The sequence below is a fragment of the Caloenas nicobarica genome, chromosome 10, assembly GCF_036013445.1.
Source record: "Caloenas nicobarica isolate bCalNic1 chromosome 10, bCalNic1.hap1, whole genome shotgun sequence".
Taxonomy (NCBI): Eukaryota; Metazoa; Chordata; class Aves; order Columbiformes; family Columbidae; genus Caloenas; species Caloenas nicobarica.
Window position 1 is genome coordinate 21061169 of NC_088254.1, and position 12634 is coordinate 21073802.

Consider the following 12634-nt stretch of genomic DNA (forward strand, 5'->3'; position numbering starts at 1 on the left):
AGATTATGGTCTGGCTTTTACAAGGAAAACAATTTTCAGGCTGCCGGTGTTGAAAGCAATCTCTGAGCAAGTAATTTCACAACATCCATCCAGTTGTCTCACTAAAAAGCCACTGCCCTATCTATGGCACACTTCTCTCTGCAATCCCTTCTTTTTTTTTTTTTTTTCTTTCTTTCTTTTAATTAATTTTTTTCTCACTGCAAAGCAACAGCCTCCTAGAGAGCTTTAGATGCCACACTTTCAACTCAAGGATCTAAGTGGTTATTCTTACAGAAACAGTCATTGCTGTAAAATTATTCCTAAACTTTACCCCACTCCTCCTTTCTTCCTCTTGGCTTAACTTCCCTGGGAGGAAACGACTCCTTCTGCAGAACAGAAAATTAGTTTTTAAAAAACTAAAGGTAAATGCAGGCACAAAACCCCTGCAGGAGTGATGCCTACAGACCAACTAACAGCTCATCCTCTTCTCATGTCTGTAACTGAATCTCATTAAGCAAAAGGTATCATGCTGCAGGACTCTTTATCTTCTCCCATAAGAAAAGAAAATTCAGAGTCTTTTACTAGATGACCTCTAAACATGGGAATAAAACAAACGGAAAGACCTCCCGGGTTACTGAGCACACACTCTAGGGGAATCACTAGCCCTGAGCACTTGCTCCATCATGGCAAAGGTTTCAAAACAGGAGATGAGTAATAAAAAAGGGCTTGGTATTTTTTTTTTTAATTTTTCTTTTTTTGGTGGATTGGATGATTTTTGGGGGAAGGTTAATTTTATTTAGGTGCTTCTATCATCTCCCTCTTCATTCTACCTTTTTACAAAGGATTTCCACATTGTAAATGGTCAGGTTTTGACCCAGGAAAGCAATCAGGGAATCACCTGGGTTCTGCTGGAACGGCTTCATGGTCCTTCTCCCACGTGATGACAGGGGAGGGCAGACCTTCGATGCGACACTCAAACCGGGCCATGCCATTTTCTTCCACTGTCTGCGACTCCGGCTGTTGGAAAAAGCGCGATAAGGCTGGGGAAAGAAGAAGGGAAGGAAAGTTAATAACTCCATGTTTTTGCTGAGAAATACAAACCTGTTATGATGCATGAGTTAAGAGGAAGGCTTTTCTCTCCTGAAGATAGCCCGAAATGTAATTTTTCGCTTTCCCATGCCCTACAGACCCTCTGCAGTCCTAACAACAGTAACTGAAAGGTTTCAATGTGCAAATTTGCTTTTTGCCTCATTTTCTCCTTTAGGGCAACAGTGTGAGAGAAAAGACAGGCAACAAGCCAGTGTCAGCAGCTGCCTTCCTAAATTGCTTCCTTGTCTGTTCACTTGATCCATTTGGGAAGGACACACAGAATGAGCAAAAGAAGAAGGGAAACGCCACAACCCAGAGAAACCCGAGTTTCCCCTTACCTTGTGGCATTCCCGCAGCCACAGCAAATTAAAACCAGGCAAGAAGAAGAACAAAGCCAGGTGTCAAGTTACTTACACAAAACAACAGCCCACAGGCTGGAGACTGGGGCAAGAGACCATCAGAGTCATGATCCTCCTTCCCCACAGTGATCAGCTTTGCATGCAGAAACCAACTTCATCCTGCTCCAGCAGACGAGATGCAGCCAAGGGGACACAGACACCTTGCTGAGAGGATGGGTTTTGTACATGCCATGACACTTGTTTGCTCTCCAAAGCTCATCCCTGTCTATATGCTTCTATACTAGAGGCTGAGCTTGCTTTGGACACCAAAGGCATCTCTCCTATCAACAGCATAACCAAAGTCACACCGAGTTTTGAATATGCATGCAGGCTCCCGATGGGGACAGAAAACTTGTCTTCTCCACAAGAAGCAGCAGCTCCTGCTTTTAATAAGTGTCTGTTAAACCACCTTTTCTGTTAAACCCACCCTGCAGTACAACTTCATCCAGCAATGCTGTAACACAAGTGCCAGAAATCCTCAGTGTGGCACAATAAACATAAATTTCAGCCAGAGAACAGGTTTGACTGCTGGGCCAAGCACAGCACCGTGCGTATAAGGACCCCAAGTTACTCTCTGGTCCTTCAACACAGTTATGTGCTTGTCCCACCATCACTTCCTAAGAACATCCACCACAGCTTTAGGTTTTATAGGACTCCAAAACAGGAGTTTTCTTTGCATTGCACACACACAAACACACATGCACTTACTTTATTGCAGTGTTAGCTTGAGAAAGGACGTCCAGTTTTGAAAATTAACTGCTTTTACATGACCCATTTTAACCTCAGCGTATTCTCAGCTGTCATTAGTGTTTTTCTTTAATTTAAATAGTTATCACATGTTTAAAGCAACTCATTGCTCTCTGCGGCAGCTACAGACTGAGTTCTCCCACTAGCTGTCTGCCAAGTCTAGTTTTTCAGTTCAATACAAACGGCAATGAAAAATGTTTTCCCGGAAAAATTTGAAAAAGACATTAATATGTAAGGCTCCAATTCAGTCAACTGCTTTAGTATGTTCAAATATACACTGCGGCCCACTTTAACACAGAGTAATTTCTACAGATTGCAAGATCTTTGAAGCTCATATTAATAAAACTTGCTGAACCCAAGAGTTTAAGAAGAAAATCCATCAAACGCCAGCGCACGTTCAGGATGGCACCATCAAAACAACCTTCTCCTGGCAGCAGATAACTTTAATGTTCCTTCCTGTTTTTCTCTTTTCATCCTACAAGTGTAAATGAGAACACTTCGGCAGGCTCTGAAGTGTCGTGTACCCGGAAAGGTCATGATGGGATGCAGGAATCCTCCTAAACAGACAAAATCCGTAGGCATCTCCATTCCCTTCACTTCGTGTCAGGTCACCTGTCTCTCTTCTGTTCCTTATTAAGTGGCATCATCTCAGCTGACACGATGAAGTCCCAAAGTTTACAGCAGCTTTAGCTCAGTCTCCAGAGATCAGAGAACCTGAGTGGTACATAGTGTGTGCATGGACAGCAATGCCACTGTCACCAACAGTGGTGAAAAGGCTCCGTAAATCCCAGCAGGCAGCATCCTGCTCTCTTTGCTCTTCCTACAGCTTCATGCCTGTGTATTTTGCACAGTTTGGTAAGGTACGCAGGATGGTCAGTGAGCCAGGCTCTGTATATTTTGGCATCAAATGCAAAAGTGTAAAAAGGTGACAGTGCCTCCTGGGGTCTCCCAGACAATAACCCGTCCCAAAGTACAGGGCTGCCAACTATTCCTCCCCATCACCTGCCAGAACCGTGTCTGCAAGACTGAAATTCCCTGCTGAGAATCTGATCCTGCACTTTACCTCCACCCAGCCCCATCTGCCGGCTGTGCTGCACTCCGGAAAGGCTCTTCAAAAGCAAAGAGCCAAGAAATGCACCCGTGACAGATTCCTCATTAGGATGTGGAGGAGCGTGACTAAACAGCGACCCTGATTAGGGAGCGCAGCCTCCCTCCTGCCCCGAGAGGCACGCAGGACCGGCCAAGGCTTCCCAAGCAGAGGCAGCAAAGGCTGGGAGCTCAGAGGGTGCCCAAGGTTCAGCCCTGGCAACCGCAAGCAAACCTTGTTGTGTCTGTTAGTACCTCCTGGGGTGGGATGCAGAGGCTGAGCAGCTCACTCATCCTCCTTTTTACAGTCTCAGATTAGGGATAGCGGGAATTGCTGAGGACAGGCTGAAAAAAAATCACCCCTGCAAGCTCCAAAAGAAGCAGCCTGCAGCCCCCCTGGTGAAGGAGAGGACAGGGAACATGACCAAGGATTTTTTGTGCACAGAAAGCAACAGCAAAACAAGGTAAGAACAGTGAACAGGTTTCTTTGATGCAGGAGCAAACAAGAACCCTGCCTCCCAGCACCAGCAAGGAGGCTCACACAGACACAGACTGCCTGGCCAGGGTCAGCGCTGCTCCACCAGCATCCTCTGCACCAGCTTGGGGCCAAGAGCACAGCACAATGTGATCCTTGAGATCCTCCTCTCTCATCCCAAGGGGTACCAGGGCAGAATGGAGGAGGCAGAACATGTCCAGCAGCTACAGCATCACCCAACCTTGGCTCAGAGCTGCACTGCAAACAGCTGATGCTGGGAGGAAAGAAGAGAATCAGCCAGAGCAAGGCAAGCCTGCTGTGGGCAGAGAGGACTGGAAAGCAGGTCCTGCTACTCTGACACACTACACAGACATGCGCGCAGGCCACGGTGAGCGCGAGACACGTTCCAACACACCGCTCACCCCAGAGCCACAGGGATCCCTAGGAGGGGCTGTTCCCCCCGAATACGTTCTGATGGAAGGGACTCCTTGCAGAAGTGCTGCAAACTGAGAGGTTTTCACGCAGGGAGGCAGGGAAGGAAGATGCTTGAGGGGAAAAAGGAACCAAAGACAACAGATACTAACACTGTTTTCAACTCCTCAGCTAGGGTTTAGCTTGCAAAGCCATCCCGAGCCACAAAACACCTCCCAGCCCTGTTGCGCTGATTACCCTGAACACCTTAATAGGCCACTTGGTAAAAACTACCCACTGCAGGTGAGACGGTGAAGAGCATTACAGCAAATTGCCTGCAGCGACACGCCAAAGCACCAGGCTCTCTGCACCCGCAGGAATGGAGCACATAGCTCCCTCGCTGCTGACACGTTAAGCCCAGCTGGAGCCAAGCCGTGCGTGCCAAGGCTTTTAGTCCTGAGCCCAGGGGTGAGCGCAGGATGGTGAAACACAGTGCCCTTCCCCTCTCCCAGCAGCCTGATCCGTGCAGGAGGCCATGAGCTTGGAAAGATTGGCAGGCAGCAACATTACACCCCAGGCAGAAAATGCCATCTATGCGAGGAATTCAGCCTTCCGAAATGGGCTTGCTGCTCTCTCCCACAGCGCTGTGCGCCCAGACTTTCCGCGTGCACCTCCCCTTTGTATCTTTTACAATTATCAGTAGGTATTTCTAAGATGGGGGGCAACTACAGCCCCCACTGAGATCACATACACCACCCAGACAGCTCGTCTCTGAATGGGCCGGGGTGGGAGGTGGAAGGGAAACATACAGAAAGTCACAGAAGCGACTTGCCATGGCCCAACGGCGTGGTGGAGGCAGAGCCAGAACGGCGCTGGGTCTGCAGGGCCACATGGCAGCCCAGGCCCTGTGCTGCCCCGCTAACCTGGACAGGCCTTGCTCCTGCCTTGCCCCCCTGACTCAAAACAGCATCCGAAAGTCACATCTGCGGATGGTCCAGAGCCTGAGCGTTCACCTGCTGGAGGTTTTCCTGACCAGTCCAGCTCTGCCTCCAGTTGCCGGCCTTCACTCACCTACATAGCTAATCCACAATAGCATAAAATCCTGAAATAAATAGTTAAAATAAGCATAAATCCCAAATCTGCCTTTCCTCAAACACCAGACACACCGTGTGTCATGGAGAAGAGATGCTTTCCTTGCACAGAGCGGATCAGGAGGCCCCATGGCTGTGGATTCCTGCTGTGGCCCGTCCCTCCAGCTGCAGCAACACTCCAAACCTGTGCTGGCTGCCAGCAGCAACACAACGTGGGCCCGTTCCCTCCAGGCACAGCAAATGTCTTCATTTGACAGCCACAATTACTGTAATTTTCTAGAACCTCCCTCGCGCAAAATGTTTAAGCTAAATTAACAGCTTTAACAAATCTTCGCAAATGTAGTTATTAACAGGCAGAAAGCTACACCTTCCCACAACTAAAATAACGCCCCTGGTATTTCCACGTGGGCGCATGCAGGGCTCGGAGGAACCCACAGACCTAATTCACCAGCCGGAGCAGCTGCTCATTTCACAGGCCAGTCGCAGACTTGCTCCTCCTTGTTCGCCACGGCCACCGCTGTCACCAGGTGTGGATGAGGGACTGTGGATGGGTCCCCAGCTCAGGGAACAAAACCCGATTGCTGGGCAGGGTGAACATATCCCACCTGCTGAACAGGTTTTCTTCTGCTGCCCTGTACGGATCAGCAGTGCCCAGGGCAATCAGCACACAGAATAACTCCATCCAGACATAAACAGCCTCAGATAGACTACAGTATTCAGTGGCAGGGATTGAAAAAAAGGCCTTGACAATCCTCATTTGCACCAGCTGAATGCTAATGTAGCAAGTGCTTCTGCCCAACCCACAAAACAAATCGAAGGGAGAGATGCATTTCATTAATCAACTCCCTCGTTGGTCTCCATTCAGAAATGAATATGTTATGTCAGGTACACATAGAAGCAGCATTTTCCATGGGCAGATGGTAATAAAAGGAGACATATGAGTACACACAAGAAGTTCACCTGAAATTCCTCGTTTGTGGGAGAAAACCGGAATTGGATGGAGAGATGTGTTGCCTACATACGCTCCTCTGGAAAAATCCAGGGGGAGGGAAGGGCAATTTAAGGCAGAAACTTGGTTTTGAGATGTCTCGACTGCTCTCACTTGTGAGACACCAAATAATCAACCCAGCTCCATAACAGAGGCACAAATCATTGCCACCAGACAAGAGCCACAGTGCAAACTTCAACACAAGTCACCCCTAAAAGGGAATACATCCTAATTCAGGATATCTGGGATTGAGGCAGAAGCACCCAAATAAATCCTTCTGGATTACTGACGCTTTTTCTACTCCAGGTCTCCCACCTCCCCAGAAAAGTATCTGTGTGCAGGATCCCTGACTCCACTTTCACAGCCCTCAGGGGTCCCTTCACTTGATGAAATATTGGAACCACCTATTTATCTATTTATTACGAATCACTGAAAGGAGGGATGGGTAACCAGAAATCTGTGGGTGCTTCATGCTAAACATTTTCTGAGCAGAACAGAAGGGCACGTTGCAAAGGTCAAAGATTTTCCCCCTGATCTGCAAAAAGCTTCACTGGCCATCAGGACTGCTGGTTTCTGCAGCACGGTGCTCACAGACCCAAACACACGCTTGGCCAAACCTACCCATAATAGAAAGACACCACTGTTTATTTGTGGACTATCCCAAATCCCACCTACACATCATTAATAGAATTTCACTTCAAAGACACTTTATCTCAAACTCCCTGGAAGGGAGATGGTCTGTATGAACATCAGGAGAGGGGGGAAAAAAAAAAAAAAAAAAAAAAAAAAATCAACAAAAACCCACCGACACTTACTTGAAAATCTGACTGCAGCCGTTTGACTGGTGACAGCCCCTAGGGAGCTGTGGGATACGCAGGAGTAGTTACCCTCAGCACCATCCCTCTCGGGGTATTTACTGTCCTTTGCCACAGCCTGCGATGAGATGAAGAGCGATCCATTCGGAAGAACGTGGAGATGTTCCTGCTCCACTAGTGGAAACCCATTCTTCCTCCATGTGACATTGACAACTTGCTCCGCAGGGGCCAGGTTACAGTCCAAAACCACGACTTGGTTGGGCTCCAGTATCACCTTTGCAGGACCAGCACTACAGCTCAGCTCCAGAGAATCCCCTTCCAAGAGCCTCCCTGCAAAGAAAAGACAGCGTTGCAGTGGGGGTTGCTTTCCTCGGTTAATCACATCCCAGTTTACACAGCGAAGGAAGCGCGGTTCACCAGGAGTGTGGTTGGAGACAACTAAGCGCAAGCAACGGTATTCGAGCCCAGCTTGGTACCCCAGTGCAAAGGATCACGACTTGGTGGGAGCTCAAGCCCAGTTGGGAATCCAGAGAGACAGCATCTCCCATTGATGTTCATGTACTGGGAAACTCATTTCATAGGAAAGACAAGAAAAAAATGGCTGAAAATGCGACCTGCTGTCTCTTGAGTATATTATCCCATCTAGATGAATCCAGAATGGGAATGGATGGCTGCAATTTCCCCACTAGAAAAGGATATTCCAGCTGCAAGCGGACAGTACCCACAATATGCCCTGAGACAACCTGCCCGCTGCTGCCGGAGCAGCGACCAGCTCAGCAGAACACGACTTGGTCTGGCCCATTTCCAAGCCCACGTACTCGTAGGAGAGCTCCACCTCTGAAACAAGGCTCAGCATTTCCTAAAAGAATATTGCCATTAATAAAATGCATTTGCCGTTAGGGTTCTCCAGAGACGCTAAGTCAATGTTAGCTGGCAGCGCTGCTTCCACACACCAGCAATTTCAATCTCTGCTGTGCTCAAACCATCACCATCCACTCTTTTTATGGCTCCACTCCAAATTATTTTGTCACTGCTCCAATCAGAAATGTTTCCTGCCTCTGTAACAAGTTTATCAACACTGGATATGAACCACATGGCTCCCTGCCCGTCTCCTATCGCAGAAGGCTACAGATTAATTTTATAGGAATTCAAACACCTTATTAAACCTGCTACTACCTACCACTGATAAAAGGGCTGCGTTTTAAAAGAGCGTGTGTTAAGCATGCAATCAGGGGCAATGACATGCAAAATTACACATGCGGAGAGATGGAATTATTTCAAGGCATGTGCCGGGAACTACAGGTGCCCCTGAAAGGAAGGGCCTGACCCTGCCCACGCGCGGGGTTGATTCAGTGCCCGCCCGAGCCCGTGAGGATGGGAACTTGTCAGGTTTGCCGTCATTGCTGGTTTGCAGAACGACCACTGAGATGCAGGTGTCACTGCACTGCCAAGCAATGCAGGCTCCATGCGACAGCGAGAGCTCGTAACTCCGGGAGCACCAAAAATGTTTCTAGACCAAGAAGCCAAGCGAAAACTCAGATGTCATCACAACCCTCAGGGCTCACACGGAACGCTTGGCAGAAAACCACGACGAGGCCAAACACATGTGACAATCCATCATTGTCTGTCACTTAATGCAGCCCAGGGAGCCTGACCAACATCAGACTGATCTGACCTGTCCCGAATCATCCAGCCCTCCTTCTTGCCTCTTCGACCCCAAAATACTGTGGGTTTTTGGGACAGGCCCTCTGCACATACAGAGGTTGGAGCAGCAGGGTCCAGCACCCAGACCTGGCATTGCAAAAAGCCCCATTATGACTCTCGTCCTAAGATCTTCAAAGAACTGTATAAATACTCCCTGACTGAGGAAAAAATACCTTCTAGGCTCTGGAAACGTAGGAGGAGGTCTGGTTCAAAACACCGCACTAAATTAGCAAGCCTGACAATGAGATAAAAGCCCCTTCAAGGGAAAGGATCAGAAGAGAGTAAAACCACTCCAAGAGAGATCAAAGACAAATGAAATCAGGAATGTTAAGTGCTTACAGAAGCTGCTGACTATTTCCAACCTCTACTCTTCATCATATAGTGACAGAAATCGATCCGACGCTGTTTAAACACACAGCCAGAGCTCGCACAGCCTCTTGCTCACCTTCATGCTCCTACCTGCCGCAGGTAATGCTGCGATAAATGGAGTGAAGAATACGCAGGGCAGCCACTTCCCTCACACAGCAAATACATCAATAATAACACAGAGATGGGCTTCTGAGTCAAAAAGTCTGTGCACGTATCAGTTCAAGGCAGGCGATTCAGCTGCAGATCCGGGCCTTGGAGCTGGAGAGCTTTTTCCCTTTGGCTCCTCCTGGATGCAGCTTCACACATGGAAGATTGGCAGAGCTGGAAGTTTTCAGCTCACAAATCTCTAAATTGAGGCCAGGGAACCCTGTACAGTGGTGCCCTACGATGGACATCACATACATAGAGGAACAGCGTGGTCTGTGCCCACCCAGTCCCAGGGAACCAGCAGAGTTCATACTAAGCCCAGCAAACTGCTGAGCTATTCCAAGACAGGCAGTAGCAGCTGCGAGATTATAAATGTTATGTGCAAATACACACCTACATGTAGATATATACCACATAAATGTGCATTCACATACCCAGAGTCCCAGGGGAATGCAGGTGTATTCAAACACAGAGCATGCCCTGAAATGGAGGGTCTTTGATGCAGCAAGCTAAAAGCATTTTATTGCATGAAAATGCTATTTTCTGACCCAGGCTCTGCAGGGGTATTTTACTGTCTCCCGTGTTGCTAAGCCCTAGGCTGCAGTATGCATAAACACAGCCCAGGAGAAAAATGTTCATTTTCTCCCATCTATTTCCTCACTTCCTTCAGTCATTCATCCACCTCTGGTGTCCAGGCCCAGTGAAGTAAATGAAAAAAATCTCCTGTTGAGTGGCATAAAAACCAGCATGTTCCAGATGAACAAAGGTTGTAAAATCTTCAAGGCACAAAGCTGTCCTCTGCCCTCCACGAAGCACAGCCCCCCCCAGCAGCAGGCTCAAGTCCAGATCCAAAGCAGGACTCTGAAAATCCAGGTTAAACCAGCCAACGTCTCCCTTCCCAAATCACAAATACCAATGTACAGCCAAAACCAGTCCTATCACCTCGTCTCCCCTACACCAAATGGAGGCAGGAATAGCCCAACTCACTACTAAGCAACTGGGAAAAAGAATCAATTCTCTTGGGTTTGGGATTTCAAAACTATAAATAACCAGCTAAAGTGTGAGCAAGCAACACAGCAAAGTTTGACAGATTGCAGACAATGCAGTTACTTAGAGGCAGGACCAAATGTTTCCATACCCAAGGCTCCAAGCCCATGGATCTGTTGGGAGCTTCTACTCCGTGGCTGAGAGCAGTACAAACCCCCACTTGTCTCCTTTTATATTGGGTTATTTCCCTTCGCTGGGATTTAACCACCTAAATCAAGGAGGAAAGACCTAGACAAGGGAGATACTTGTTCTGGTGAAATTTTGGCTATCAGCAGTAAACATGTCCTTGAGCTCTGTTCCACAGCACGAGCAAATAAAAGGTTACTGTTCAACGGGAGACAAACGGCTTTGTTCAGAGGAGGAGTTGTGGTTTAGTAATTGCTTTAAAACCAAAACATACAGGCATCAACCAAAAGGGACACGTATCTGTGGAAGCCACCGGCACATCTGTGATTCTTTTGTTTGCGCAGCACCCAGCACAACTGGAATGCGCTGATTCACAATCCCTGAGTAAAGTCTGAGTAAACTCACTGCCTGCTCCTGAATGGCGCATCACCACGTGCCACGAAGCGCTGCCGTGATGGTTCAGCACGGCCCAGCTCCAAGTGCAACAAATGCCATAAACTTGCCAGATAAACCCAGCTCGGCAGCACAACTCAGGCTCTTTTCTGGCTGGTGGGAGAACAGCCCCAGCAGCTCCCGGTCACAGCCACAACCTTGTCACCAACCAAACCACTGCCCAGAGGGGCTGTCCTGAAGGCAGACGGAAAGACAGTATTGGAGGAACATGTGCTATCTTCAACAAACTGATTCAGCTGGAGGAAGACGAAGAAATTTAGGCACATACAAGATCTCAAGGTGCAATCATTCCTACAAACCCCAGCCCATTCCTCCAAACACGCAGCCCAGCAATTACAAGGCTTAGACCTTCACCTCAGGGCAGGGGAAGCCCATCTTTAGCACAGCTGAGCGAGGCCCCAGGATCAACTCAAGGACGGGACACAACCCAAAGCAGCTAAACCACCGACAGCTCCCAGTGCCTTCACGCAAAAACCCTCACAACACTCCCAGCACCAAACCAAATAAAGCTGCACCAAGCCAGACAGGACCCATTACAGCACAGGCCTTGGGAGATTTAATACTTCACAGAGAGCAAAGTACAAGGGTTTCTAATCTGACACACTTCCAGAGCTGACATCACTTCTAGCTCTTGGCAGCCGGAGGTTTTTCCTGGGGAGCCGCTGTCGTGCTGCAGGTCCAGCAGCCTGGAGCCCGGCCAGCGCGTTTCCTATTCCACACACACACATCTGGCACTTCGGAACTGGCGTGCGCACCTTGCAGAGCTCCGGCCAAAGAAAACCTTCCCGGGAGCAAGGAAAGTGGCTCAGGCGAGGCGAGCAGAGCGGCCGGTCATCGTGTGTGTTCTGCGGGATGTTGGGCGGCGAGGGGAACGGGCTCCTCTCTCCCCTCCACGTCCCACGGGAGGTGGCAGGAATTCAAACTGCAGTTAAGCCGCTGCACCATTGCCTGTCTTAATTTATGTATTTATTTTGGACGCTGAACTCGTAGAGCTCAACAGCACAATTAATCTCATTTAATTGGGAGTGAGCAGTGCTGAAGAAAAGTGGAGTTGCTACTTCCAAAGGGTTTTCCTACCTCTCAGCAAGCCAACTACTGTGCCATTGTTCTGCTCAATGTAACCTTCTGCCGATGCTCTTCAGACACTCTTAGAGCTGTAGAAAATCTTTACGTTCTCATTGTCTAATTCAAAGAGCAACCATACTTCAGTGTGTTCCCATTAAAGCAACACAAAGCCCTCTTTCTTCTTGGAAACTTTATGCATTGACAGTTAAAAGTCAATAGTGTGGTCTCAGCCTGTTTTTTAGGGCAACTGCACTTGGCAAGTGGTGACCCAGAAAGAAATGTGGACGGAGGTGTCTGACAAAAGCCTGCATTCTGGGTGCTCAGCAACATCAGCACTGAAAGCAGAAACAGAGGAGCTCTGGGGCTGGAGCACCCGATTCATGCGATTTCTACAGCATGGGAGGCTGAAAGAAGAGCTGAGCACCTTACACCCTCTACTGCATCGCGTCTTCAGGTCCCCCCCAGCACAGTAAACCAGGAAACATTCCTCTGCTCAACCGTAATGAGGCCGGTGAGACGGAGGGGTCAAGATCCCTATAGTGCCTTCCCAGATGTGGCTGCAACTTTCCACCTTGTAATGGCAACACAAACAAGCTACGAATAAGAAAGTTACACCTTCACCCTGCATTTAGCCTCTCTGGAAC

At 48.6% G+C, this 12634-nt stretch overlaps 1 protein-coding gene across 2 annotated transcripts in view; it reads right to left on the reverse strand.

Annotated features, from left to right (window-relative positions):
* Nucleotides 1-12634, reverse strand: part of IGDCC4 (immunoglobulin superfamily DCC subclass member 4) — an 89617-nt gene that overhangs the window by 51767 nt on the left and 25216 nt on the right. For both annotated transcript variants that reach the window (XM_065641936.1, XM_065641934.1), the window contains exons 2-3: nt 7080-7409; nt 878-1019 (exon numbers count right to left, since the gene is read on the reverse strand). In XM_065641936.1, coding sequence (XP_065498008.1) covers nt 878-1019; nt 7080-7409 — 472 coding nt within the window. The remainder of the gene's footprint in view (nt 1-877; nt 1020-7079; nt 7410-12634) is intronic.